Raw genomic sequence first — 26478 nt, forward strand, 5'->3', positions numbered from 1 at the left:
ATCGAGTTTCAAAGACTTTTTGGCAAGATTTACCTCAAAACTAACCCAGAGTTAGCGCTAACCAGCGTTTCGAGAACAGAACTAATCCGTGGGTAAAAATCAAATCGTGGGTTAAGGCAAATTTAACCCTACGTTAGCTAATCGGCTTTTCAGGAACCGGCCCCAGCACACATTCCTCTTTGGTGTCTTCTCTTCTTGAATACCCTAAGGAGCGTGTATATAAAATTAGAGTGTGAAAAGTGCCGAAACATGTTGTTCTTGATACTTTCACGAGTCGGGGGAGGGGGGTTGTAAACATATCTTTTTTTAGTGAATATCAATATGTAAGCAAGTTGTACAATATTGCTTACAGCCAAACCTGCCACAATTATAAATAAAACTATTTTGATTAGTCTCCGTTCTCTGAGAGACAAAAGATTCTCAGCGATCAAGAGTCAACGGTGTTCACCTAAATCTTTTGGTGAATTTGAAAAATCCTCAAAACATGTCTCAAAGCTCGGTGAATCTTGCTGAGCTAGAATATTGCGTTTGAAAGCGATTTAATGTAGTCTAGCAAAAAACAAACGTTTAGTGTATAGCTTATTTATGTAGTCTAGCCGTTTGCGATGAGTTTAAAGAATGTCGATCACTCCTTTGTTATTTGTTTATAATGGAAAATACAACGGTTTATTCGCAAGGAAACTCGAAAATTACTTGTTATTCCGGATTCCAGACTCAATGTACTATTCTTATTTTCCCTTTAATTATTAACTCAAACTGTGTAAAGTACAGAGTGAATAAAGTTAAAGTTATTATTATTAAATAACAATCTAAGAATAAAGTCTGATACGTTATTGACGATACTCGACTGAAAATATCTTGGTTACTCGCTTGAATTAGCCGATGGAAATGGATTCTGGATGGAGTCACTCGGCATTAAGTGGGAGCATAAAATGGCGGTGTGATTGGCCTTCTGTATTTATTTATTATTATTTTGTTCAAGCGTCTCTTTTGCTCTATACTTGTCTCGTCCCCAGGCCTCTTGGGCAGACATGTTGTCAATAATTCTCTGCGATAATATGTCCCTGGTGAGGAGCAATAATAATAAGTGACGTCATTAACCGGCAAGCCGCTCAGCCAAGTCTCCTTAGTCTCCCCAGAGACCACCCAGCACTCGACGAGAACAGTTGTGTTCTCTTATTCGCGGATCCTGGCTCATATCTAAATCACTTCAACAAAATCACTTATACAACAGAAGCTGCCTTCAGATACTCAGCGGGGAAAATGAACTGCACGCTTGGCCCAAATACCAACGTGTACTCTACCAGTATGGAGCAATTCGTCATCGCAGAATGCAACCAGAATGTGTACTCCATTCCTACACTGTGTGACGCCAGTCCAACAAGTGGCGTCATCCACTCCAAAGTTAACAACGGGTTTTGTGGTGTCCGGAGAATTTGTAGCATTCTTCTGCTGATTCTGCTTGTGGGAGCTGCGATAGGAGTTGCGATTTGTAGCTCGTATTTTATCACGAGTACAAGACTGGACAATATGGGTAAGTTTCAATCTCTATAGTTTTCTGGTCAGAATTATTCTATGCGCCTGAAATCGCTGTTTCAATTTCGAAAGCTGAAGAAGAATCTGTTTATTTAGCAAGTGTAATTTCCTTCATTGCACCCTTTCTTCTCTCAGCTCTTCACCCGGAAATAAAAACACCAGACATTTCAGAGATTCCTGAGACACCGCACATAAAAGGGTGCTGTTGAGCATGATAGAAATACGTCTCGATTTCATCGAAATCCAGACGTATTTCGAGAGTTTCCTATATCGATTACGATGTTTTTAATGCCGCGATATCGACCCGATGGTTTGATGTGGAACAAGTGTTATCGCGCCACTACGGACGGATGGTTCCGCCTCAAACTTCCACATAAACTGCGACGGCAAGGGGGCCACGGTGACCATCGTGCGAGTGGGGCAGTACATCTTTGGCGGCCACACGGATGCCTCTTGGGACAGTAAGTGATCAATCTTATAATTGGAATTTTGATAGTTGGGGAAGATGAGGCGGATCCAGGATTTCCCAAAGGAGGGAGGAGAAAGGCAGCGATATATAAAGCACACGGCCCATACATTTCTTTTAAAATTTCGGTTCGAAGTGGTGGGGGGAGGGGGGGGGTTGGGGCCGGCCTAACTGGTCCCCTACTGAATGTGGATCGCCCCATTCGAAGTATTTTTCGGGTAAGTTTCTCATAAGGAATAACAGTTTTGAAAAAAAGAAAGGCAAACGATTGGGGGGGGGGGGGGGGGGGGTGGGGGAGAACAATACAGAAACAATAGAAATATTGGGGGGCACAGCCACGTCCCTACTGGTCATTTCCTTATAATTTTTGAACACGTTGGGGGGGGGGGGGGGGCACATGCCCCCAGTGCCCCACACCTGCTACGGCCCTGTATTTAAGTAAAGTAAACCGCGCGTTCATGTAAAAAATGAACTCGCATCCACTCAGAAAATGGGTAAGCTCTCTCACCCCCCCCGCCCCTCCCTGTCTCTCGCCCCTGTTAACACATAAGAGATAAAGTGTAAAAGTAGTCTCCGCTAACCTAAACTGATCGATGAGGCTCTGTAACGCATAATTCCTCGTTTTGTGTAGCTTCAGGTAGCTACAAGTTCTCCGACCCCTCTTTCCTCTTCACTGTCTACAACACCAACGGTTACAAACCAGCAAGGCTTACTCTCCGAGACCCACGTAGTACCACGGCTATCTTTTGCGGAAGTACTTACGGTCCTACCTTTCGCTCGGGGCCAGATTTGTACATCGCGAATGACGCTAACAGCAAGGCATCGTCCTACGCCAACTCATACACGTACGCAATGCCTGCTGGTTGCAGCTTTGCTCCGTGTGGCGTGTTGACAGGCAGCTTTAAGTTTATCCCGAGTCAGGTCGAGGTGCACTACTACACAAAAACAGGTAGATAAAGGCTGCGACCTTTTTTCCTTTCTTTTCTTTTAATTATTTATTAATTATCTTTTCTTAGTTTCCTTGTTTGTTCGTTTATTTTCTTTATCTCTTCTATGTCAACATCTTTCCCTCCTTCAGCACCTTTATGTCATGTATCATACTTTCCCACAAATGCATTGGATATTCAGTCTATTTTATCGTTCTATTTTTCTAAATATTTGTTTCGGTGGTCTAGGATCGTCCTCCATTCTGAACACCAACTACTAGAGCGACTTGTATGCCTTCCGGGCCTGTTCAACAGTCTCCCACAAGCTCCTGGCGGCGGTGTTGGCGTGCCGCGTCAGACAGATGGGCGACGAGTACTTTCCATGCCAATTGTAATTACAAAGGTCCAACAGTGACAATGTTGGTTCCTCCCGAGACTTGTGTTTTTTATTCGCTTATTAAAACACGGTGCATCCTGGGTATATCAAGGCCCGGTGCATCCTGGGGTTTATTAAGACCCGGTGCACCCTGGGGTTTATTAAGACCCGGTGCATTCTGGGTATCAAGGTTCTCATGTATTTAGTAATTTTTCACGATTCAGTAAGCAATAGGTACACATTCTAGTCTTGTTGGTGTGTTGTCTTTCAGTGTGTTACAGTCCTCTAGCAAGGCGTTCCTCTTCACTCTTTACAATACACAGTGTTACCAGCCCGCCAAACTGCCCCTGACGTACACCCCACATCCCTATGCGCTCTATGATAAAACAAACTATGGCCCGACATTTGGTAATGGACACGACCTGCACATCGCCGATAATGCCAACAGCAACACTAACTCATACACAAACAAAACATTGTATTCGTCTACGCTCGCCCGGACGGCTGCTCGGACTATAAATGTCTGGCCGGATCTCAACGTTTCACCCCAAGTGACGTGGAAGTATTTTATGAAGTAGTGCCTTGACTAGATCAGTGAACCAAATATTGATTCTTGCATGTGGTTGTCATAGAAACCAAAAGATACTTGGCAATGCCTCTTCAGACAAAGAAGATAACAACAGTCCTCGTATATCAATTATCATGAAACATAGATATTTGAAAAAAAAGAAAGAAATCGATAATTGCAATGAGTTAATGATAATCGTTGATGATGATGATAAGCGATTTAAGATTAAACAGTGTTAAATGGGCACAACACTAAGTAGGAGTGAATATGATAGTATGAAATACGTGTGATAAGCAAACTTTAACTGTTTTCTGTGGTATAGATTAAATGAAATAATCTTATTTGCTCCTCTACACAATTGTATGGTTTTAGCGAATGTACAACATGTACCTGTACATGTATTTTTCTATCCACTTTACGCGAGATGAACAAAGGCTTGTATTTTTTCTGTGACGCTCATTTTATAATCCCGGAATGTGGTTTCAGTGATTGTTCATGATTCCAACTGTTTAATAAATGGCACTTATCACTTGAGAGTGTAAGTGGACCTTGTGTCCTCGTGAAGCAATGCCTTCGCTCATTACAGAAAAGTCTACTTTAGGCCGGTAGGCTGGGGATGAGGGGGAGTACGAAAAGTACCATAAACAAATTTAATATAAAAAGACTAATTCATTTTTTTTTCTAAATTGAGTGTCAAGTCTTTTGAAATGATTCATAACAGCCTTATAGTGCACTCCTTCAAACTTCAGCTGTTCTTGTAAAAGGGTGTTAGGGGACAGGACATAGCAGGGGGGAGCCATGGGGGCATGTACCCTACCCCCCGCCCCGCCCCTCATTTCCAAAATAAAATTGTGAATGGCCAGTAGGGGGCTTGGCTTTGTTCCCAAATATTTTATTGAAGTTTCTGTACCTTTCTCCCCCTCCCCTCCCCTACTCCCAAAATATTTCTGCTACCTGATACAGCTCTGGGTAAATAGGAACAGCGGGGAGTCCACGACGGCGCACATGCAAGATTCCAGCGCGCACTAACACCTTTCTCTTAGCGTGCAGATAAATCTAACGCGTGTAGCGCGCACTAACACCTTTCTCTTAGCGTGCAGATAAATCTAACGCGTGCAGATAAATCTAACGCGTACAGCGCGCACTAACACCTTTCTCTTTTAGCGTGCAGATAAATCTAACGCGTGTAGCGCGCACTAACACCTTTCTCTTTTAGCGTGCAGATAAATCTAACGCGTGCAGATAAATCTAACGCGTACAGCGCGCACTAACACCTTTCTCTTTTAGCGTGCAGATAAATCTAACGCGTGCAGCGCGCACTAACACCTTTCTCTTTTAGGGTGCAGATAAATCTAACGCGTGCAGCGCGCACTACCACCTTTCTCTTTTAGCGTGCAGATAAATCTAACGCGTGCAGCGCGCACTAACACCTTTCTCTTTTAGCGTGCAGATAAATCTAACGCGTGCAGCGCGCACTAACACCTTTCTCTTTTAGGGTGCAGATAAATCTAACGCGTGTAGCGCGCACTAACACCTTTCTCTTTTAGGGTGCAGATAAATCTAACGCGTGTAGCGCGCACTAACACCTTTCTCTTTTAGGGTGCAGATAAATCTAACGCGTGTAGCGCGCACTAACACCTTTCTCTTTTAGGGTGCAGATAAATCTAACGCGTGTAGCGCGCACTAACACCTTTCTCTTTTAGCGTGCAGATAAATCAAACGCGTGTAGCGCGCACTAACACCTTTCTCTTTTAGCGTGCAGATAAATCTAACGCGTGTAGCGCGCACTAACACCTTTCTCTTTTAGCGTGCAGATAAATCAAACGCGTGTAGCGCGCACTAACACCTTTCTCTTTTAGCGTGCAGATAAATCTAACGCGTGTAGCGCGCACTAACACGTTTCTCTTTTAGGGTGCAGATAAATCTAACGCGTGCAGCGTGCACTAACACCTTTCTCTTTTAGGGTGCAGATAAATCTAACGCGTGTAGCGCGCACTAACACCTTTCTCTTTTAGCGTGCAGATAAATCAAACGCGTGTAGCGCGCACTAACACCTTTCTCTTTTAGCGTGCAGATAAATCTAACGCGTGTAGCGCGCACTAACACCTTTCTCTTTTAGGGTGCAGATAAATCTAACGCGTGCAGCGTGCACTAACACCTTTCTCTTTTAGGGTGCAGATAAATCTAACGCGTGTAGCGCGCACTAACACCTTTCTCTTTTAGGGTGCAGATAAATCTAACGCGTGCAGCGTGCACTAACACCTTTCTCTTTTAGCGTGCAGATAAATCTAACGCGTGTAGCGCGCACTAACACCTTTCTCTTTTAGCGTGCAGATAAATCTAACGCGTGTAGCGCGCAGATAAATCTAACGCGTGTAGCGCGCACTAACACCTTTCTCTTTTAGCGTGCAGATAAATCTAACGCGTGCAGCGCGCACTAACACCTTTCTCTTTTAAGGTGCAGATAAATATAACGCGTGTAGCGCGCACTAACACCTTTCTCTTTTAGCGTGCAGATATATCTAACGCGTGCAGCGCGCACTAACACCTTTCTCTTTTAGCGTGCAGATAAATCTAACGCGTGCAGCGCGCACTAACACCTTTCTCTTTTAGCGTGCAGATAAATCTAACGCGTGCAGCGCGCACTAACACCTTTCTCTTTTAAGGTGCAGATAAATATAACGCGTGTAGCGCGCACTAACACCTTTCTCTTTTAGCGTGCAGATAAATCTAACGCGTGTAGCGCGCACTAACACCTTTCTCTTTTAGCGTGCAGATAAATCTAACGCGTGTAGCGCGCACTAACACCTTTCTCTTTTAGCGCGCAGATAAATCTAACGCGTGTAGCGCGCACTAACACCTTTCTCTTTTAGCGTGCAGATACATCTAACGCGTGCAGCGCGCACTAACACCTTTCTCTTTTAAGGTGCAGATAAATATAACGCTTGTAGCGCGCACTAACACCTTTTTCTTTTAGCGTACAGATATATCTAACGCGTGCAGCGCGCACTAACACCTTTCTCTTCTAGCGTGCAGATAAATCTAACGCGTGCAGCGCGCACTAACACCTTTCTCTTTTAGCGTGCAGATAAATCTAACGCGTGCAGCGCGCACTAACACCTTTCTCTTTTAGCGCGCAGATAAATCTAACGCGTGTAGCGGGCACTAACACCTTTCTCTTTTAGCGTGCAGATAAATCTAACGCGTGCAGCGCGCACTAACACCTTTCTTTTTTAGCGTGCAGATAAATCTAACGCGTGTAGCGCGCACTAACACCTTTCTCTTTTAGCGCGCAGATAAATCTAACGCGTGTAGCGCGCACTAACACCTTTCTCTTTTAGCGTGCAGATAAATCTAACGCGTGTAGCGCGCACTAACACCTTTCTCTTTTAGCGCGCAGATAAATCTAACGCGTGTAGCGCGCACTAACACCTTTCTCTTTTAGCGTGCAGATAAATCTAACGCGTGCAGCGGGCACTAACACCTTTCTCTTCTAGCGTGCAGATAAATCTAACGCGTGTAGCGCGCACTAACACCTTTCTCTTTTAGCGTGCAGATAAATCTAACGCGTGCAGCGCGCACTAACACCTTTCTCTTTTAAGGTGCAGATAAATATAACGCGTGTAGCGCGCACTAACACCTTTCTCTTTTAGCGTGCAGATAAATCTAACGCGTGCAGCGCGCACTAACACCTTTCTCTTCTAGTGTGCAGATATATCTAACGCGTGCAGCGCGCACTAACACCTTTCTCTTTTAGCGTGCAGATAAATCTAACGAGTGCAGCGCGCACTAACACCTTTCTCTTTTAGCGTGCAGATAAATCTAACGCGTGCAGCGCGCACTAACACCTTTCTCTTTTAAGGTGCAGATAAATATAACGCGTGTAGCACGCACTAACACCTTTCTCTTTTAGCGTGCAGATATATCTAACGCGTGCAGCGCGCACTAACACCTTTCTCTTTTAGCGTGCAGATAAATCTAACGCGTGCAGCGCGCACTAACACTTTTCTCTTTTAGCGTGCAGATAAATCTAACGCGTGCAGCGCGCACTAACACCTTTCTCTTTTAAGGTGCAGATAAATATAACGCGTGTAGCGCGCACTAACACCTTTCTCTTTTAGCGTGCAGATATATCTAACTTGTGCAGCGCGCACTAACACCTTTCTCTTTTAGCGTGCAGATAAATCTAACGCGTGTAGCGCGCACTAACACCTTTCTCTTTTAGCGCGCAGATAAATCTAACGCGTGCAGCGCGCACTAACACCTTTCTCTTTTAGCGTGCAGATAAATCTAACGCGTGCAGCGCGCACTAACACCTTTCTCTTCTAGCGTGCAGATAAATCTAACGCGTGTAGCGCGCACTAACACCTTTCTCTTTTAGCGTGCAGATAAATCTAACGCGTGCAGCGCGCACTAACACCTTTCTCTTTTAAGGTGCAGATAAATATAACGCGTGTAGCGCGCACTAACACCTTTCTCTTTTAGCGTGCAGATAAATCTAACGCGTGTAGCGCGCACTAACACCTTTCTCTTTTAGCGTGCAGATAAATCTAACGCGTGTAGCGCGCACTAACACCTTTCTCTTTTAGCGTGCAGATAAATCTAACGCGTGCAGCGCGCACTAACACCTTTCTCTTTTAAGGTGCAGATAAATCTAACGCGTGCAGCGTGCACTAACACCTTTCTCTTTTAGCGTGCAGATAAATGTAACGCGTGTAGCGCGCACTAACACCTTTCTCTTTTAGCGTGCAGATAAATCTAACGCGTGTAGCGCGCACTAACACCTTTCTCTTTTAGCGCGCAGATAAATCTAACGCGTGTAGCGCGCACTAACACCTTTCTCTTTTAGCGTGCAGATAAATCTAACGCGTGTAGCGCGCACTAACACCTTTCTCGTTTAGCGCGCAGATAAATCTAACGCGTGTAGCGCGCACTAACACCTTTCTCTTTTAGCGTGCAGATAAATCTAACGCGTGCAGCGCGCACTAACACCTTTCTCTTTTAAGGTGCAGATAAATATAACGCGTGTAGCGCGCACTAACACCTTTCTCTTTTAGCGTGCAGATATATCTAACGCGTGCAGCGCGCACTAACACCTTTCTCTTTTAGCGTGCAGATAAATCTAACGCGTGCAGCGCGCACTAACACTTTTCTCTTTTAGCGTGCAGATAAATCTAACGCGTGCAGCGCGCACTAACACCTTTCTCTTTTAAGGTGCAGATAAATATAACGCGTGTAGCGCGCACTAACACCTTTCTCTTTTAGCGTGCAGATAAATATAACGCGTGTAGCGCGCACTAACACCTTTCTCTTTTAGCGTGCAGATAAATCTAACGCGTGTAGCGCGCACTAACACCTTTCTCTTTTAGCGCGCAGATAAATCTTACGCGTGTAGCGCGCACTAACACCTTTCTCTTTTAGCGTGCAGATACATCTAACGCGTGCAGCGCGCACTAACACCTTTCTCTTTTAAGGTGCAGATAAATATAACGCGTGTAGCGCGCACTAACACCTTTTTCTTTTAGCGTACAGATATATCTAACGCGTGCAGCGCGCACTAACACCTTTCTCTTCTAGCGTGCAGATAAATCTAACGCGTGCAGCGCGCACTAACACCTTTCTCTTTTAGCGTGCAGATAAATCTAACGCGTGTAGCGCGCACTAACACCTTTCTCTTTTAGCGCGCAGATAAATCTAACGCGTGTAGCGGGCACTAACACCTTTCTCTTTTAGCGTGCAGATAAATCTAACGCGTGCAGCGCGCACTAACACCTTTCTCTTTTAGCGTGCAGATAAATCTAACGCGTGTAGCGCGCACTAACACCTTTCTCTTTTAGCGCGCAGATAAATCTAACGCGTGTAGCGCGCACTAACACCTTTCTCTTTTAGCGTGCAGATAAATCTAACGCGTGTAGCGCGCACTAACACCTTTCTCTTTTAGCGCGCAGATAAATCTAACGCGTGTAGCGCGCACTAACACCTTTCTCTTTTAGCTTGCAGATAAATCTAACGCGTGCAGCGCGCACTAACACCTTTCTCTTTTAAGGTGCAGATAAATATAACGCGTGTAGCGCGTGCTTAGGGTGACTACTCCCCACGGCTCTGGTCACCTAATTCCTGTATAACTACCTTCACGTGGTGCACCTGTCTTAGACAAAATGTTATACCAGGGACCGAACCAGGGACGGTATATTCCCTTCTGGGCAGATGGAGCCTGTTAGCCTTGGTAGGCAATCCATCTAGGGATTTGCTCACCCGAGTCACAGAAAAGACTGCTATGGCGGATCAGGCAGAAGATGCCCACTTTGGGTTAAATGGCTGAGAAGGCGTTGCAGCAAGGCACCGTGGAATGCTTAGGGCGTGACAGAGCACTAAAGACGTCACGGCCATCACACTGCGGCCAAGGAGATCACCAGCCGTGACGACTCTTCGTACCACTGGATTCTGGCTTCTGCGGCAGAGAGAGTGGGATTGCCCCTGTGCAACGGCTTTTCCACTATAATATCTTTCTCGCACAGGTTTCGTTGTACTTTCATCTTATTATCTTTCTTCATCTTACTTCTTCAATAAGCCCTACGGCGATGGGGGGTTGGCGAAAGCAACAGGTGGAGGTGAACACTGGGAGTTGTAGTCAAAAACCTGCACGTAGGCGGCCATGGACAGATGGTCGCTCTTTATCTGTACCCAGGGCAGCAGACAAGTTCGGCAGCATCCATGGCGACTGAGCAGCCCTCTTCAGGACAGCACTGCTCACCCTAGTGAGGGAGGGACCTAGAAAAGGTGGTCTAAACATTGCCTGCCCTACTGCATCTGGCCAGCAAGCCGCGGCTGGCAGATCATCCATCTATGCGGTCGAAGCGATAGAAGAAAAAATAAACTACTCTTAGGAGCATGGAATGTCCGTACCCTTATGGACAGAGGAATCATAAGACCCCAAAGGAGAACAGCTCTAGTTGCCAAAGAACTAGCACGCTACAACATCGACATCGCAGCTTTGAGCGAGACCCGCCTCGCCGATGAAGGTTCTCTTACAGAACAGACCAGCGGTTACACTTTCTTTTGGAAAGGGAAGGCCGCACACGAAGACAGGATCCACGGGGTTGGACTGGCTATTAGGACAAGTCTACTGAAAGAACTTCCAGACTTACCTACAGGTGTCAACGAAAGGCTGATGAAGTTACGTCTACCTCTCTGTTACAAGCGCTATGCAACAATCATCAGCGCATATGCTCCCACCCTCACGAGCCCAGAGGAGACAATCGAGCAGTTTTATGACGACCTCAGTTACATCCTGAGCTCTGTTCCCGCCGGTGATAAGATCATCCTGCTCGGAGACTTAAACGCCCGAGTTGGTCGGGACTACGAACGATGGGATGGAGTGCTAGGAAGACACGGCGTTGGCAAGATGAATAACAGCGGCCTCCTACTGTTAAGCAAGTGTGCGGAGTACGATCTGGTCATCACCAACACTGTGTTCAGAATGGCAGACAAGTTCAAGACGACCTGGATGCATCCAAGATCAAAACAGTGGCATCTCATAGACTTTGTTATCGTCCGCCAGCGTGACATCCAGGATGTCCACGTCACCAGAGCCATGCGAGGAGCGGAATGCTGGACAGATCACCGCCTAGTCCGCTGCACTCTGAAACTTCACATTGCGACACGTCACCCAAAGCGTCCAAAGCTTGTGCGCACGCCCTTCAACACAGCCAGACTCCAACAGCCTTCCTACCTACAGAAGTTCCAGAACAGCCTGAATGAGAAGCTGACTGCAAACGGGCCTTTGTCTGGAGATCCAAAGGAGAAGTGGAACCAGTTCAGAGATGTAGTCACCGAGACAGCAAAGACAGCTCTTGGCCCAAAGACGCGGAAACACCAGGATTGGTTCGACGAGAACAACGAAGCAAATGAAAATCTACTTGCCAGAAAGAACAAGGCATTCATGGAATGGCAAAACGATCCGAGCTCCGCTGCAAAGAAAGACAGATTTAAGTCCTTACAGTACTTGGCTCAGCAGGAAATAAGAACGATGCGTGACCAGTGGTGGGAGAAGAAGGCCGAAGAGATTCAAGGCTTTGCAGACTCTAACAACTCAAAACATTTCTTTAGCTCCATCAAAACAGTCTACGGTCCATCGAAATCTGGTTCCGCTCCCTTGCTATCAGCAGACGGAGCCACGCTCATCAAGGACAAAACTGCAATCAAGATGAGGTGGAGGGAACACTTTAGTCAACTTCTCAATCGCCCGTCGTCAGTAGACCAGTCTGCACTTGACCAAATCCCTCAACAGCTACTAATCGAGGAACTCAGCGATCCCCCATCCATGGAGGAACTCACGAAGACCATCAAGCAAATGTCATCTGGGAAAGCTGCAGGCAAGGACGGTATACCAGCGGAGGTATACAAGGCCCTTAGCGATGAGGCCCTGCACGCTTTTCACAGCGTCCTGATCAGCATCTGGGACAAGGAAGTAATGCCTGCCGACCTACGTGATGCATCAATAGTCGCCCTGTACAAGAACAAAGGCACTCGCACAGTGTGCGAAAATCACAGGGGTATATCCCTTCTCACAATCGCCGGAAATATCCTCGCCCGCATCATGCTGAACAGGCTGATTCCATCCGTTGCAGAGAAAAACCTCCCTGAGTCACAGTGCGGCTTCCGCCCTGGTAGATGCACAGTTGACATGGTATTTACAGTAAGACAGATCCAGGAGAAGTGCCTTGAGCAGAATATGAACCTCTACGCAGTCTTCATCGACCTCACCAAAGCTTTCGACACCGTCAACCGCGAAGCATTGTGGATTATCCTCAGTAAGCTTGGATGCCCTGCAAAGTTTACAACCTTGATTAGGCTGTTCCACGACGACATGACGGGTGAAGTCCTGTCCGATGGTGAGCCCTCTGAGAGCTTCAGTATCTCCAACGGTGTGAAACAAGGCTGTGTGCTTGCTCCAGTGTTGTTCAATCTCTTCTTCACCCAGGTACTGCTTCACGCTGTGCGAGACCTTGACCTTGGTGTCTACATCAGGTACCGGCTGGACGGCTCACTGTTTGACCTGCGACGTCTTACGGCCAAGACAAAGACCATGAAAAGGCTTATACTTGATGCCCTGTTCGCCGACGACTGCGCGCTGATGGCTCACCAGGAGAATCATCTACAGACTATCGTGGACAAGTTCTCTGAAGCGTCAAAGTTGTTCGGTCTGAAAATCAGTCTTAGTAAGACGGAAGTTCTCCTTCAACCCGCACCAGACAGTATCCCCCAGCAGCCATGCATAACCATCGATGGCACACAGCTGAAGAATGTCGACTCATTCGTGTACCTGGGCAGCACCATCTCCAACGACAACACGCTGGACAAAGAGATTGCGGCCAGGATCCAGAAAGCGAGCCATGCATTGGGAAAACTCCGTACCAAAGTCTTACAACATCAGGACATTCGCCTGTCAACAAAGCTGAAGGTTTATAATGCTATCGTCCTCCCGTCACTACTATACGGCCGCGAGACTTGGACCCTTTACTGTAGACATATCAAGAAGCTGGAGCGATTCCACACACGCTCTCTGCGGGCAATCATGCGCATACGCTGGCAGGACCGCATTACAAACCTCGAAGTCCTAGACAGAGCTGACACCACAAGCATTGAAGCCAAGATACTCCAAGCCCAGCTTCGTTGGTCTGGCCACGTCATTCGCATGGAGGAGTCAAGAATTCCACGGCAGGTGCTTTACAGTGAGCTAGCGTCTGGTTACCGCAAGAAGGGTCGCCCAAAGAAGAGGTACAAAGACAACCTCAAATCCAACCTCAAATGGACAAGTCTCCTACCTCGACAGCTCGAGGCGGCGGCGTCCAATAGAACTTGCTGGCGTGCCCTCACAAGTAATGCGGTGCAGTCCTTTGAGGGTGACCGTCGTAGTCGCCTTACGGCTGCACGTCACCGGCGTCACCGAGCTGCTTCTGCCTCTGTCCCGACAACTGGCGTCCCATGCCCCATCTGCAACCGCATCTGTGCATCGGACTTTGGTCTGCGTAGCCACATGCGTGTCCACAAATAAGATGAGATTCAACGTATCGTCTTCCTCGGCTCGAGAGACAACCATGATGATGAAATATAACGCGTGTAGCGCGCACTAACACCTTTCTCTTTTAGCGTGCAGATATATCTAACGCGTGCAGCGCGCACAAACACCTTTCTCTTTTAGCGTGCAGATAAATCTAACACGTGCAGCGCGCACTAACACCTTTCTCTTTTAGCGTGCAGATAAATCTAACGCGTGTAGCGCGCACTAACACCTTTCTCTTTTAGCGCGCAGATAAATCTAACGCGTGCAGCGCGCACTAACACCTTTCTCTTTTAAGGTGCAGATAAATATAACGCGTGTAGCGCGCACTAACACCTTTCTCTTTTAGCGTGCAGATAAATCTAACGCGTGTAGCGCGCACTAACACCTTTCTTTTTTAGCGTGCAGATAAATCTAACGCGTGTAGCGCGCACTAACACCTTTCTCTTTTAGCGCGCAGATAAATCTAACGCGTGTAGCGCGCACTAACATCTTTCTCATTAAGGGTGCAGATAAATCTAACGCGTGTAGCGCGCACTAACACCTTTCTCTTTTAGCGCGCAGATAAATCTAACGCGTGCAGCGCGCACTAACACCTTTCTCTTTTAGCGTGCAGATAAATCTAACACGTGCAGCGCGCACTAACACCTTTCTCTTTCAGCGTGCAGATAAATCTAACGCGTGTAGCGCGCACTAACATCTTTCTCTTTTAGCGTGCAGATAAATCTAACGCGTGTAGCGCGCACTAACACCTTTCTCTTTTAGCGTGCAGATAAATCTAACGCGTGCAGCGCGCACTAACACCTTTCTCTTTAGGGTGCAGATAAATCTAACGCGTGTAGCGCGCACTTCCACCTTTCTCTTCTAGCGTGCAGATAAATCTAACGCGTGCAGCGCGCACTAACACCTTTCTCTTTTAGCGTGCAGATAAATCTAACGCGTGCAGCGTGCACTAACACCTTTCTCTTTTAGCGTGCAGATAAATCTAACGCGTGTAGCGCGCACTAACACCTTTCTCTTTTAAGGTGCAGATAAATCTAACGCGTGCAGCGCGCACTAACACCTTTCTCTTTTAAGGTGTAGATAAATATAACGCGTGTAGCGCGCACTAACACCTTTCTCTTTTAGCGTGCAGATAAATCTAACGCGTGTAGCGCGCACTAACACCTTTCTCTTTTAGCGCGCAGATAAATCTAACGCGTGTAGCGCGCACTAACACCTTTCTCTTTTAGCGTGCAGATAAATCTAACGCGTGTAGCGCGCACTAACACCTTTCTCTTTTAGCGTGCAGATAAATCTAACGCGTGTAGCGCGCACTTCCACCTTTCTCTTTTAGCGTGTAGATAAATCTAACGCGTGTAGCGCGCACTAACACCTTTCTCTTTTAGCGTGCAGATAAATCTAACACGTGTAGCGCGCACTAACACCTTTCTGTTTGCGTGCAGATAAATCTAACACGTGTAGCGCGCACTAACGCCTTTCTCTTTGCGTGCAGATAAATCTAACGCGTGTAGCGCGCACACAACCTTTCTCTTTTAGCGTGCAGATAAATCTAACGCGTGTCCCTTTCGCCGGCGCAAATCTTAGTTGAAATTCTACCTAGCGGCTGAGACTGAGTTCTACACAGCCTTGGGCGAGGTCTTCACTTTCTGATATCGGTGGATAAGCGCATAGGCCCGGGGGACTCTGCCTTAAAAATGTATATATGCTTGTCGAGAGAAAATATGTTTCTACCCTAACGCTAAGGGACACAAAAAGGGTGTGGTTTCTGGATTTTTTGACCCTTAGGGAAAGCAGATACAAAAAACGAATTACCAGGTTCCTGAGTTTAATTAACGTGCTTCTAAGACTCTCCTTTCAAATTTGATTAAACAGAAAGTCTTACAAACTGTAACAGAAAGTATGATTTGTATTTTTGGGGGTAGGGTCCCCAGGTAGACACCCTAAGGGAAAGCAGATTTCCAGAAGACCCTAAGGATAGCACTTGGGTCGAATTTTATACCCTAAGAGATAGGGCGAGCATCTCGTTTCAGAAGTTTATTTGCTTAAAGTTACCCTATCAGCATTACCATTAAATGTTTAGCTAGGTCTTTAAGTACATTATTTATAATATAGGATGCTGAAGTGAGTTTGAATTATAAAAATCTAAAAAAAGATGAAGTTACGAAAAATTATTTCTAAACAAAATTTGATCTGTTGGAGGATTTTCTTTATATTATAAGCTCTTATTTTATATTCATGCTGAGAAAAAAATATTATTACCCACAGATCTTTTTACAAGAAGCTATTTTTTCCATATTGTTAGATTTATTAATATTCTATCCACCATTTTCAAAAGCTGTGTGGTTTCAAAAGCTTCATTCTTCTAATTTTGCCAAAAAAAATGGAAAAGCCAATTTAAGACTTTAATTAATTAGTTATATTGTTATAAATATTTTATAAAATGTTTTTTTAAATTAAATCTTTTTCTACAAAAAAATAGTCAAATTATTACTTTTCATATGACATCCAAATTCAAATTGTGTATATATATCTGATGTATGTTTCGATGTGATCCGTATTTGCCTTGTACTAAGTAGAAAATTTCCTTTTCTCAGCCGACCGTATATTAAGGTCACTATCGTGAGATAAAAACGACTTTAAGTATATATTACGAAGTAATGTGAGGTTATTAGATTTATAATTAGAGTTCCTGTCGTGTTTGCTGTTTAGAGGGTGTTTTTTTATAAAAAACCCAGAGGCGAATCGCGAATTGCCAATTGCCAAAGTCCAGCCTTCTTCCGGTGCTTCGGTATTATTGCCTTTTTCATGAATTATCTACAATTTGGTTTCCAAATATCATGCTTATAGCATTTACTTACGCAACGTTTTGCTCTCGCGATTACCATTGTTTAGTATGACGAAATCGGCCCCTGGTCGCTTTTTGCGTTAGTGTCCAATTTTATTTCTAGGCGTAATAGGTGTCAAAATTTAATTTTAAAAGAGCTCATTGGTCGCGATTTTGAGGTTAACGTCCAGTTTTATTTCTAGGCGTGCTATGTGTCAAAATTAGATTTAAACGAACTCGCTACTTTCGGAAAAATATTATCAGGAACCAAGAGAGCTTACACACACTTACTCACATGATGCAAATGTCGTTGCTGTACTAATTATTTCGCAGTTCTAGACCCCAAGGCAAATTATCTAAATAAGGGGTCATTACAGTTATTATTAAAGCAAGAAATCCGGACAATGGCTGGTAGGTGTAAACTAAAAGCTCTCTAAGTTAGAGATAAATTATCTTGATAAATCACTTGGCCTGTTTTTTTTTTTTTTTTTCAGATAAAGAAGCGCTTAACCTTGGTAGAAAGAAAAGGCGGTCGACTTTAGGGAAGAAGCTAGGCGTACTAAACATGGAACAACCCATGAAGACTCGTGTTAACAACCAGATGTTTTTCTCTGCTGCTGTTTTTTCGTCGAGATCTGCACACATTCGCCAATCATCCGCGAGTATCATCAGGCAAAGCATCACTGACTCCATCGAGAAGAACGTTTGCCGTCGAGTGGGGCTTCACCAGGTATAACATTCTTCATTGAATAAGACATTTTACTTTCAATTAAGACTAATTTTAAATAAGATATTTATAAGTTGCTTTTACCTTACTCTAAAGGGGTAAAAATTGATTGATGAGACAACTGTAAAATATACCTGTATTTTTTTTTATATTAACACAGCTCAAATGAACCATACTTTTTGTTTTGGACTCTCCACCTTTTAAAGGTTCCTTGGATGTTACGATTGTATACGCCATGGTTACATAAGGATACTATTCACATTTTACTAAAAAAACACTTGCTGTATATATACTTGTGATAGTGTTTGTTTACAATTCAGTTTTCGAGCAGTGAAATTTTCATCTGAATCAACGTTTAATTTTACCTAGTGAGCTTTCTTTTCAAATCAGCGGGTATTTTTATTGTGGGACAAGCGTAGTAAAGAACGCACAATATTATGATATTCGTTAAAAAAGTTTTACTAAGACTAAATTGAGTCATAACCCGATTTTGAATTTGTGATTCACATATTCCGCATTACAAATGCAGTCACTGATAACAAAATACTTGTTGTCTTCTTCAATAAAAAAGACTTATTCTCTTATGTTCATGATAAAAAAAACCTGTGTCTTATTTGTCATCTTTCGACTCCATCCGTCAAATAAGCCTTGTACTATTGGCGTACAATTCGTAATTGTGTAAACAATATTTTAAACGCATCGTAATTAGAGAGTTTAGAAGTGGAAACAGTGCAAATGATTATGCCAGATTATAGTAGAAAAATATGGCATATATCTTCACCATCTGTCCTTTTATGAATCTTATGAAGCTTGGAACCAATGATTGTGGCCAAGAGGACTCAATGAGGTCATTATCACCAGCAACACCTGATTGATTCACACAAATTAAAGATTCTCTTTGATCTGCCATTTTTTCGTCCTTGCATGACACCAAAACGTATTAGAAGGCATCCATTTCCTTCTGCTGATTTGAAGAATTTAGATGTTTTTTTCGACAGGAGCAAAAAATGGCAAGATTAAAATTGTAAGGATGTTAGCTTATTTTTGGTTGATATTTTGCCTAGAGGCTCCTTTCATTATATAAAACAAAATATGCTTTAGTGTTTTTTGGTAGATGATCCGTTCTCGAGATATAATTGAGCAAATTTGCCATAAATCATAAAAAAGTAGCAATTTTGCCCAAATTGGGCAATTTCTGACAAATCAAGAATCTTACAATGTACAATATCTCTAGAACGGATTATCTAACAAAAATACTTAAAGCTTATCTTGTCAATATTACACAAGGAACATCTATGCAAAAAATCAAGCGAATATTAGTTAACACGAGCTTACAATTTAAAATTTGCCATGTTTTGCTCCTGTCGTTTTTTCATTTTTTTCGAGTTTTCTTCGGTGTGGGTAGTGTGGTTTACTGGGTCTCTAAGACAGCAGTATGTTTTTTATTCTTTCATTTTTTCGTGTTCAGCAATGTGTGTGTAGTGTGGCTTACTATGCCTCTTAGACAGCAGTCCTTTTTGTAATTCTTTCATTCTTTCATTTTCAATAAAAAGGCAATAAAACTGAACAACGTCTAGAGTTGACAGCACAAACACACAAAATATTAATTAAAAACTAATTGTTGATCCATATCCTCTAATTTCAACAATATTTACCACAAATAGGCAAGTGCATTGATTACTTTTTAAAAATGTGTTCAATTCAGATTTTTTCAATTCATATCTTTTTTTTTTTATTAAATACCACAGCCGCCATCTTAACATATTACCAAGTGTGAAAAAAGCATCCATTTCCATCGCCTGATTTGGGGGAGCTGTTACGATGTTTTCGATTAATTTAATCCAGTAAATAAACCGTAAGATTATATTTCTAGGTGGTCTGTTCTCAAAATTAAAATATATATATATATTTAAAAGAATGAAAGGACGAATTTTTGTTTACATTTTGACAGCAAGTTTTTTTTCTAGGCCTGCAAAGAGGGTCAAATTGATGTAGTCAAGAATCTTTTGAGACAGGGCTCATCTACAATCAATAACTTGGATGACAGCGGTTATGCCCCACTACACTATGCGTCGCGCTATGAGCGAATCCAGATCGCTGAGCTGTTGATTACGCATGGAGCTGGTAAGTATGAGCAGAAAATATTAATTATATTTGTTTTTGGTCGGCGACAAAATCGTAACCCCCTCCACATATCCCCCCTCCCCTCCAAAAAATATCAATAACTTTTTCACTTTCTTGCCAGCCCTTTTAGACCTCATTTAGAAAAAAAGACTGCCATTGGTTGATATGGATCATAATCAACTTTCCTGTTCAGACGCTAGGTCGCTTCGCAGGCTCCCCTTACCTGTATTATGTCTTTGCCTTTGCTTAAGATATTAACGTTCGCACGTCCGACGATCTCCGCATGACCACGCCCCTTCACCTTGCCGCCAAGTTCAACTCGTTTGGAATAGTGCGCATGCTCATGAGTCACGAAGCCGACATTGACCAGCGGTCACTCTTTGGGCATCATGCGCTTCACTATGCTGCCCGTAGAGGAAGTGTTCACATGGTCAAGGTAGTAAACATGTGTTGGTCCTAAATAGGGGGGACGGGGTAGCAACATGTGTTGGTCCTAAATAGGGGGGAGGAGGTAGTAACATGTGTTGATCCTAAATAGGGAGGAGAAGGTAGTAACTAAGGTGCAAGGGTTAGTAAACATGTGTTGATCCTAAATAGGGGGAGAAGGTAGTAACATGTGTTGATCCTAAATAGGGGGGAGGAGGTAGTAACATGTGTTGATCCTAAATAGGGGGGAGGAGGTAGTAACATGTGTTGATCCTAAATAGGGGGGAGAAGGTAGTAACATGTGTTGATCCTAAATAGGGGGGAGGAGGTAGTAACATGTGTTGATCCTAAATAGGGGGGAGGAGGTAGTAACATGTGTTGATCCTAAATAGGGGGGAGAAGGTAGTAACATGTGTTGATCCTAAATAGGGGGGAGAAGGTAGTAACATGTGTTGTAAAGGAAGTGTTCACATGGTTGTTCACAAGTGTTTCATAGTAGCATGTGTTGAACCTATATAAGGTGCAAGGGTTAGTAAACATGTGTTGATCCTAAATAGGGTCAAGGGTTAGTAAACATGTGTCGATCCTAAATAGGGGGGAGGGGGTAGTAACATGTGTTGATCCTAAATAGGGTCAAGGGTTAGTAAACATGTGTTGATCCTAAATAGGGGGGGAGGGGGTAGTAACATGTGTTGATCCTAAATAGGGTCAAGGGGTAGTAAACATGTGTGGGTGGAGAATAATCGAGAAGAGGGGGCATCATAGCGGTATCATAGCTGGGAAAGTAGGGAGAGTGGGAAAAATGCCATCTCCTATCGGTACTATCTTACCATCTCATGTGCAGCCGTCCCTTGTGTCTGTCGGAATTTCAGACCGACACTAAAGACGGGAAATAGCAGCCAAAACGAGATCTGCTGTCTGATGGCATTGCTGTCGGAATACTTTGAAAAAAATTTTTGTCAAGCCTTAGACTCTTGCGTTTTTCGGGTTCCCTGTGTTTTTTAGGGTTTCCTGTGGTAAATGATGTTACCCTAACGAGGCTACAACCACAGGGATTCTAAAAAAAACTAGGTTGATTTATGTCACTTTTGCGACAGCTTTTTCTACAAGATGGTGGCGTCAGTCCTAACATAACAGATAACGAGAACGCCACGCCTCTCCATGTCGCCTGTCAAAGCGAGCGCCTCGATATAGTGGACATTCTAGTGAGTACTTTTGCCCAATCAAATGTGTATATATAGACTAAACCCTTGATATCATGATTCCCTCCCCTGACCAATACACATTTACACCATACCCATTACTCAGTGCGCGCGTCTCACGACTGGACTGATGTCGCATCTAGTACTGAATAGGGACGAGTCGGTTATACTAGCATAATTTCAGGCATAATCGCTCAAAACTAGCATAATTTTTAGACTTTTCGCACAAAAGCAATGCTCAAATTAATTTTGCATTTTCCAGACCGAAAATGTTAAAACCAACCTCATATATCCTTTATAAATATATTCCGTTGTATTTCACTGGGTTGCTGAAATATCGGCTATATTAAGCCCATATTATTAAAGAAGAGGTTTAAAACTCAACTTTTTTTATGTTTTTTTTTCCTTTTTTTGTTTTTGTTGGAAAACATGAGAATAATTTTTAAAAGCGAGCATAATTTGAGCATGGTTTTGATTGAAGCGAGCAATGTTTCTAGCATATTATTCCAGTTTTCTAGCATAATCGACTCGTCCCTAGTACTGAACTTTGAGTACCAAACGCCTATTGACTATTATTGTTTTGGGTTAATGCAGATTATCCCATAAGGCAGAATCGCTATAGAAATTGGGACATCATATATTTATCGGGGATTTATCTACCGGGAACGGGAATCAACATGCTGCAACAGGAAAGAGATTTTTTAAATCGCTTATTGTTTATGCTGAAAATGTTATTAATCTATTTCATTTCCCGCATTTTTATAAGCTTTTTAATAGAATCAAACTTCAAACCTTGCTGCCCAGCGGACCTCACTTCCTAAAACTCCCTTCTAAATTTAGGCTCTTTTTTAAGCCCTCCCCTGTATACAGTATTACAGAAAAGCCACCGGGATTTTGCGAGATTTGTAGTCCCCCCCCCCCCTTTCCCCCTTCTGGACCCATTGTTCTGTTCGGGATTCCTGTGGTTGTTTGTGAGACAGGAGGGGCTGGGTAGAGACGATCCAGAGAACGAGAAGAGAGGTTCTTGCGACGTTATATCACAACCACAGGAAGCCCGAATTACCAGGGAAAACCCTTACACCATGAATTAAGCTGCTTTTAACCGTGAAATTCTTGTACACAGCTGCGGTACGGTGGCGACCCATCCCAGTGTGACGTTGAGGGGTGTAGCCCGATGCATATCGCTGCCAGGGAAGGACGGTCTGATATACTCAGACTATTACTGGATTATGGTAAGTGCGATGGGACGAAATGATATGTTCTGATGATAAGATCTTGGCAGTATTAGTAAACCCAAGGTGGCTCCCGGAATTTGGGAGGGCATAGTGGAATTCCGTTAAAAAAGCCAGACACCGGTTCGCAGAGAACAGTCAAAATCTTGGTGAAATGCAGCGTTAGTTTCTGAGAAAGAACATGAGGGGCCAAATGTATGACCAATTGTGGTTGCGGTTCGAGTTTGTGTTGTGGGTGTTGCGACAATAGGGGACTTGCGCTAAGAGATCACGTGACTGTTTGGGTGTCGCGCGCTCAGCCTTTTAGCGGCAAAATAACTAAAAATAACTAAACTTATTCAGTGCTTACGATAAAAATAAATAAACCAGAGTTCTTTTTTTTTTCAGAAAGGGTTTAGTTTTATTTAAAGATTTTATTTCTTTGTCGTTCTCTGGTGTGACGGGCGCAGTCATTTCTGATTTTAATAACAAGACTGCACGTGTTTCTACTGCAGCACGTAAGATGGGCGCCTCGTACTGTGATATCCTTAACATGGATGGACAAAACACGAACTCCTGTCTGCATATTGCGGTCCAACATGGACACGTCGAGGTAAGCATAGGACAAAAGAGCAAGCCTACTCCCTTGCGTGTTTTTGGGTTTCCTGTGTGTTCCTGTGGTGGATTTACTATGCTGATGATGAGAGGTCACCCTATCCCTAGTCCCCCTTGCCTCATCCAAAGGGATCCCTCAGACGCGAGGGGTAAGGCTGGTAATGTGTGGTAACGGTGGTCCAGGGTGGACTAAATCTTTTAAAGAAATTTGGAAGAGCTTAATAACGCAAACAAACCCCCATGTGCCTTAGCGCAGTCAGCTCCATTTGCTGACTTCAAGGAGAGGGTCTATTGTAGGTGGGTTGCCATAGTCAAACCTGTACTCTCTTTGCGCTCGACATTCTTTTCCGTCATCAAAAATGTTAAGCGCGACTAGAGTCCTGGTCTGAACTAGTGAACGTTTTCGTCTCTAAAAATACCATAGATGCAATACATTCTACTACATCTTTTCGAGATCATTGTATTGGTGGCCACTGTAACGCGGGTCGCACTTATATATCACAAACGTTTCTCTTTTAAAGGCTGCAAAGGTCTGTATAGAATATGGCGCCGATGTATCGGAGGCGCAGGTTAGTACATTCTTTGTGACTCCTGCGCTCATCTCCTGTTCCAGAGGTTTTACCACTGCACTGCACAGGATCGGATCCAGTGTTTCAAAATGGGGGGTAGATAATGGCCGGATAGACGGCTTATAACTGATCCAGTGGTTCTTGGTAGGTCACTACAAAGATCTAACAAGACTTCAAGCTGAGTTGAATTTGTCGCGTCAGCAAAGTCAAGCAGGCGATGACACATGAACAGTACATTCTCCGTAGTTTCTTTAAACAAAGTGACTTTTCAATTTTTTTTTTGCTCAAGAAGGGGGGTGGATATCCACTGCTTTATGTGATAAACTAATGCGGACGGGATGGCGTGCGGTGGCGTACTTACAGCTCATCATATGAAGCCTGAGAGTCATACAAGCTTTTAATTTTGTATTTATTTGTTTCATAAAAACTCATCTCGTGCTCAGTCTTCATACCTGATTCTTTCTTACGTCCGATAGACATTTCACTTTACATTATATACATTTTACAGTGACAGACGCAGAAATTTTCAATGGGAGTGAGGGGATGCTTATCTACTTATGAAACTTTAGTCCAGTCCTTCAGTTCCCACATAGTTGGTTTCTAAGGACACGCTAACATTGGAGCATTGGAGATCTGAGTTGTCGGAAGCCAAGCATTTCTTTTACGAATAATATTATAGTCGTTTAACCATTCAAATTTTTTTTTAACCAGAGTGATTTATGCACCCCCCTCCATGTGGCGTGCTCCAGAGGCGATTTCGAGATGACCCATCTTCTAGTGACTCATGGTGCTGATTTAAACGCTGAAGACGCGGAGCGTATGACACCTATACTAAGGTACAATTTCAATTCAGTTCAATTTCAGTTATTTTATTTGGCACCTTTTCATCACGGCCTCACGGGCGTTACTCCAAATACATTCATATTGAAAAAAAAACATATGGATGCGGGTGGAAGGGAGGGGTAAGTAAGTGCAAGTGACTCATAGCGCTGATTAAAATGCAAAAAGGTAAAGTAAGCAAAACATGGTAATATCAGTAAGGCCCCCGAATGGTCTATGGCGAGCACTTGCGAGCTTGCGAGCACCCCGTTAATTATGCGAGATCTAGCAATTTTAGCTTTTGGATAAATCGAGCAGCGAGTACATCGAAAAACACAGTGCGAGCACGGAGGAGAAAATTGCGCGCGCATGCGAGCATTAGCCGAAAACTGCGAGCACATTGAATTGGGGGACCATTCGGGGGGGGGGGGGCATCAGTCAATATCATTTATTTGTTAATTTTTAAACGCTGAAGACGCGAAGACCGTATAGGTCCAGCACTGCCGTAGCAGGCCTCGAAATATTGCAAGGGCGCAATACAGAAACATTAAGAAAATATTGGGGGACACAGCCACGCCCCTACTGGTCATCTGCTTATAATTTTCGAAAATATTGGGGGAGGGGGCACGTGCCCCCAGTGCCCACCCCCTGCTACGGCCCTGTACAATAAGGCATATATATTATGGAAAACGCACGGTTTGATTCCCATACTAAGGTTCAATAGCTCGGCATAGAAGGCGGGAAGGGCGGCAGGGGAGGGAGGGGGGGATTTTTAAGTGACCCCAGCGCTTATATCAAATCTGAAGGCGCAATTATGGCACAACTCCGACTCTATTTAGCCAGGCCTTTAGATGCATCGTAAGGCGTAGACTTACAACTTTACTTTTTAAATCAAGGCCAAAATGTCTAGAAGTTGTTCATCCAAGTTGTTTATGTAACAGTTTCAGCGTTTTTAAAATGAAAAACGAATCAAAAGAGAATAATTGTGTTGCTCTTTCAATGTGTCTCAAAACACTTTACGATTACTTGAATTGTATGACTAACGGTCATATTTTTTTTCCTTCTAGAGCCTCCCTGACGGGCGATGTAAAGATAATTGATTACCTTTTAAACAACGTAAGAATTATACGTTGTCTTCGTCAATATGACATTACAATCATGAATTCCTCATGACCGATTTGTTTATTTGTCATATTATTTGTTACATATGAGAGAGTTTTTTTTATCAAATGCAAATCACCTAATAAAAGCTGCTTGTCACATATGTCGATAAAACATTTTTCGAGTAGAACAAGAACGTTCACACGTTTGCTAGCGCAGTTAAAGTCTTTTAAAATCACCCTCGCCCCCTTCCTTTGCGAACCCCCCCCCCCCCCCCCCCCCTATTCACATGATGCTTAAACTCATTTCATTTACTAATTTACGAATAACTTGGTTCCAGGGCGTGGAAATCTCCCCAAGCCCCGGGTCACGTGCTCCGTCTCCACTTCTCTGCGCAGTCAAGCGCTGCCATTACCAGGCTGTCACTCACATCCTTCAAAGGGGTTCTCCCATAGAGTTGCGTGACACCAGCGACAGGACTGCGTTACACATCGCCGTGTACAGCGCAGATGCCAAAACCGTCTCTATTTTACTAGAGGTAGCAGAACGGCAATTGTGGTGTTGAACTGATGTTATGTTGCGTCATAAACTAATTTCACTGCACAAACTGGTAGGCTTTGGCTGTTTTGCCACACATTTTACTCAGTTTTGTGTGAAGCCGGGTTTCTGTTTTATCGCAGTGTGACAGCATACACTCTCTAGCACTTTCCTAATGCCATATTTCTTTTGATCTCACTGATGTGTTTTCCTTGTGTCTAGAATGGCGGCAAGGGTCTTCTCAACACAAAAGAAAGAGACGGGAAAAGCCCATTGCACTATGCTGCCGCCAAAGGAGATATAAGGGTATATACAATAATGATTGTAGCAGTCGCCTCGTTGTATGTCGGCTCATTTCTACACTACTCCACATACACATACACAC

General features: G+C 43.8%; 1 protein-coding gene and 1 pseudogene across 1 annotated transcript in view; both read left to right on the forward strand.

The window, feature by feature from the left end:
* The first annotated feature begins 101 nt into the window (after positions 1–101).
* LOC125557552 lies at positions 102–3550 on the forward strand (annotated as a pseudogene).
* Positions 3551–16755: 13205 nt separating this feature from the next.
* The window catches only part of LOC5508474 (transient receptor potential cation channel subfamily A member 1), a 28213-nt gene continuing 18490 nt past the window's right edge, over positions 16756–26478 (forward strand). The window contains exons 1-12 of the mRNA XM_048719761.1: positions 16756–17173; positions 17257–17492; positions 19457–19613; positions 19865–20049; positions 21137–21244; positions 22365–22473; positions 22968–23065; positions 23589–23636; positions 24348–24472; positions 25523–25571; positions 25897–26094; positions 26316–26399. Coding sequence (XP_048575718.1) covers positions 17167–17173; positions 17257–17492; positions 19457–19613; positions 19865–20049; positions 21137–21244; positions 22365–22473; positions 22968–23065; positions 23589–23636; positions 24348–24472; positions 25523–25571; positions 25897–26094; positions 26316–26399 — 1404 coding nt within the window. The 5' untranslated portion in view covers positions 16756–17166. The remainder of the gene's footprint in view (positions 17174–17256; positions 17493–19456; positions 19614–19864; positions 20050–21136; positions 21245–22364; positions 22474–22967; positions 23066–23588; positions 23637–24347; positions 24473–25522; positions 25572–25896; positions 26095–26315; positions 26400–26478) is intronic.

Source organism: Nematostella vectensis, chromosome 12 (assembly GCF_932526225.1).
Source record: "Nematostella vectensis chromosome 12, jaNemVect1.1, whole genome shotgun sequence".
NCBI classification, from domain to species: Eukaryota; Metazoa; Cnidaria; class Anthozoa; order Actiniaria; family Edwardsiidae; genus Nematostella; species Nematostella vectensis.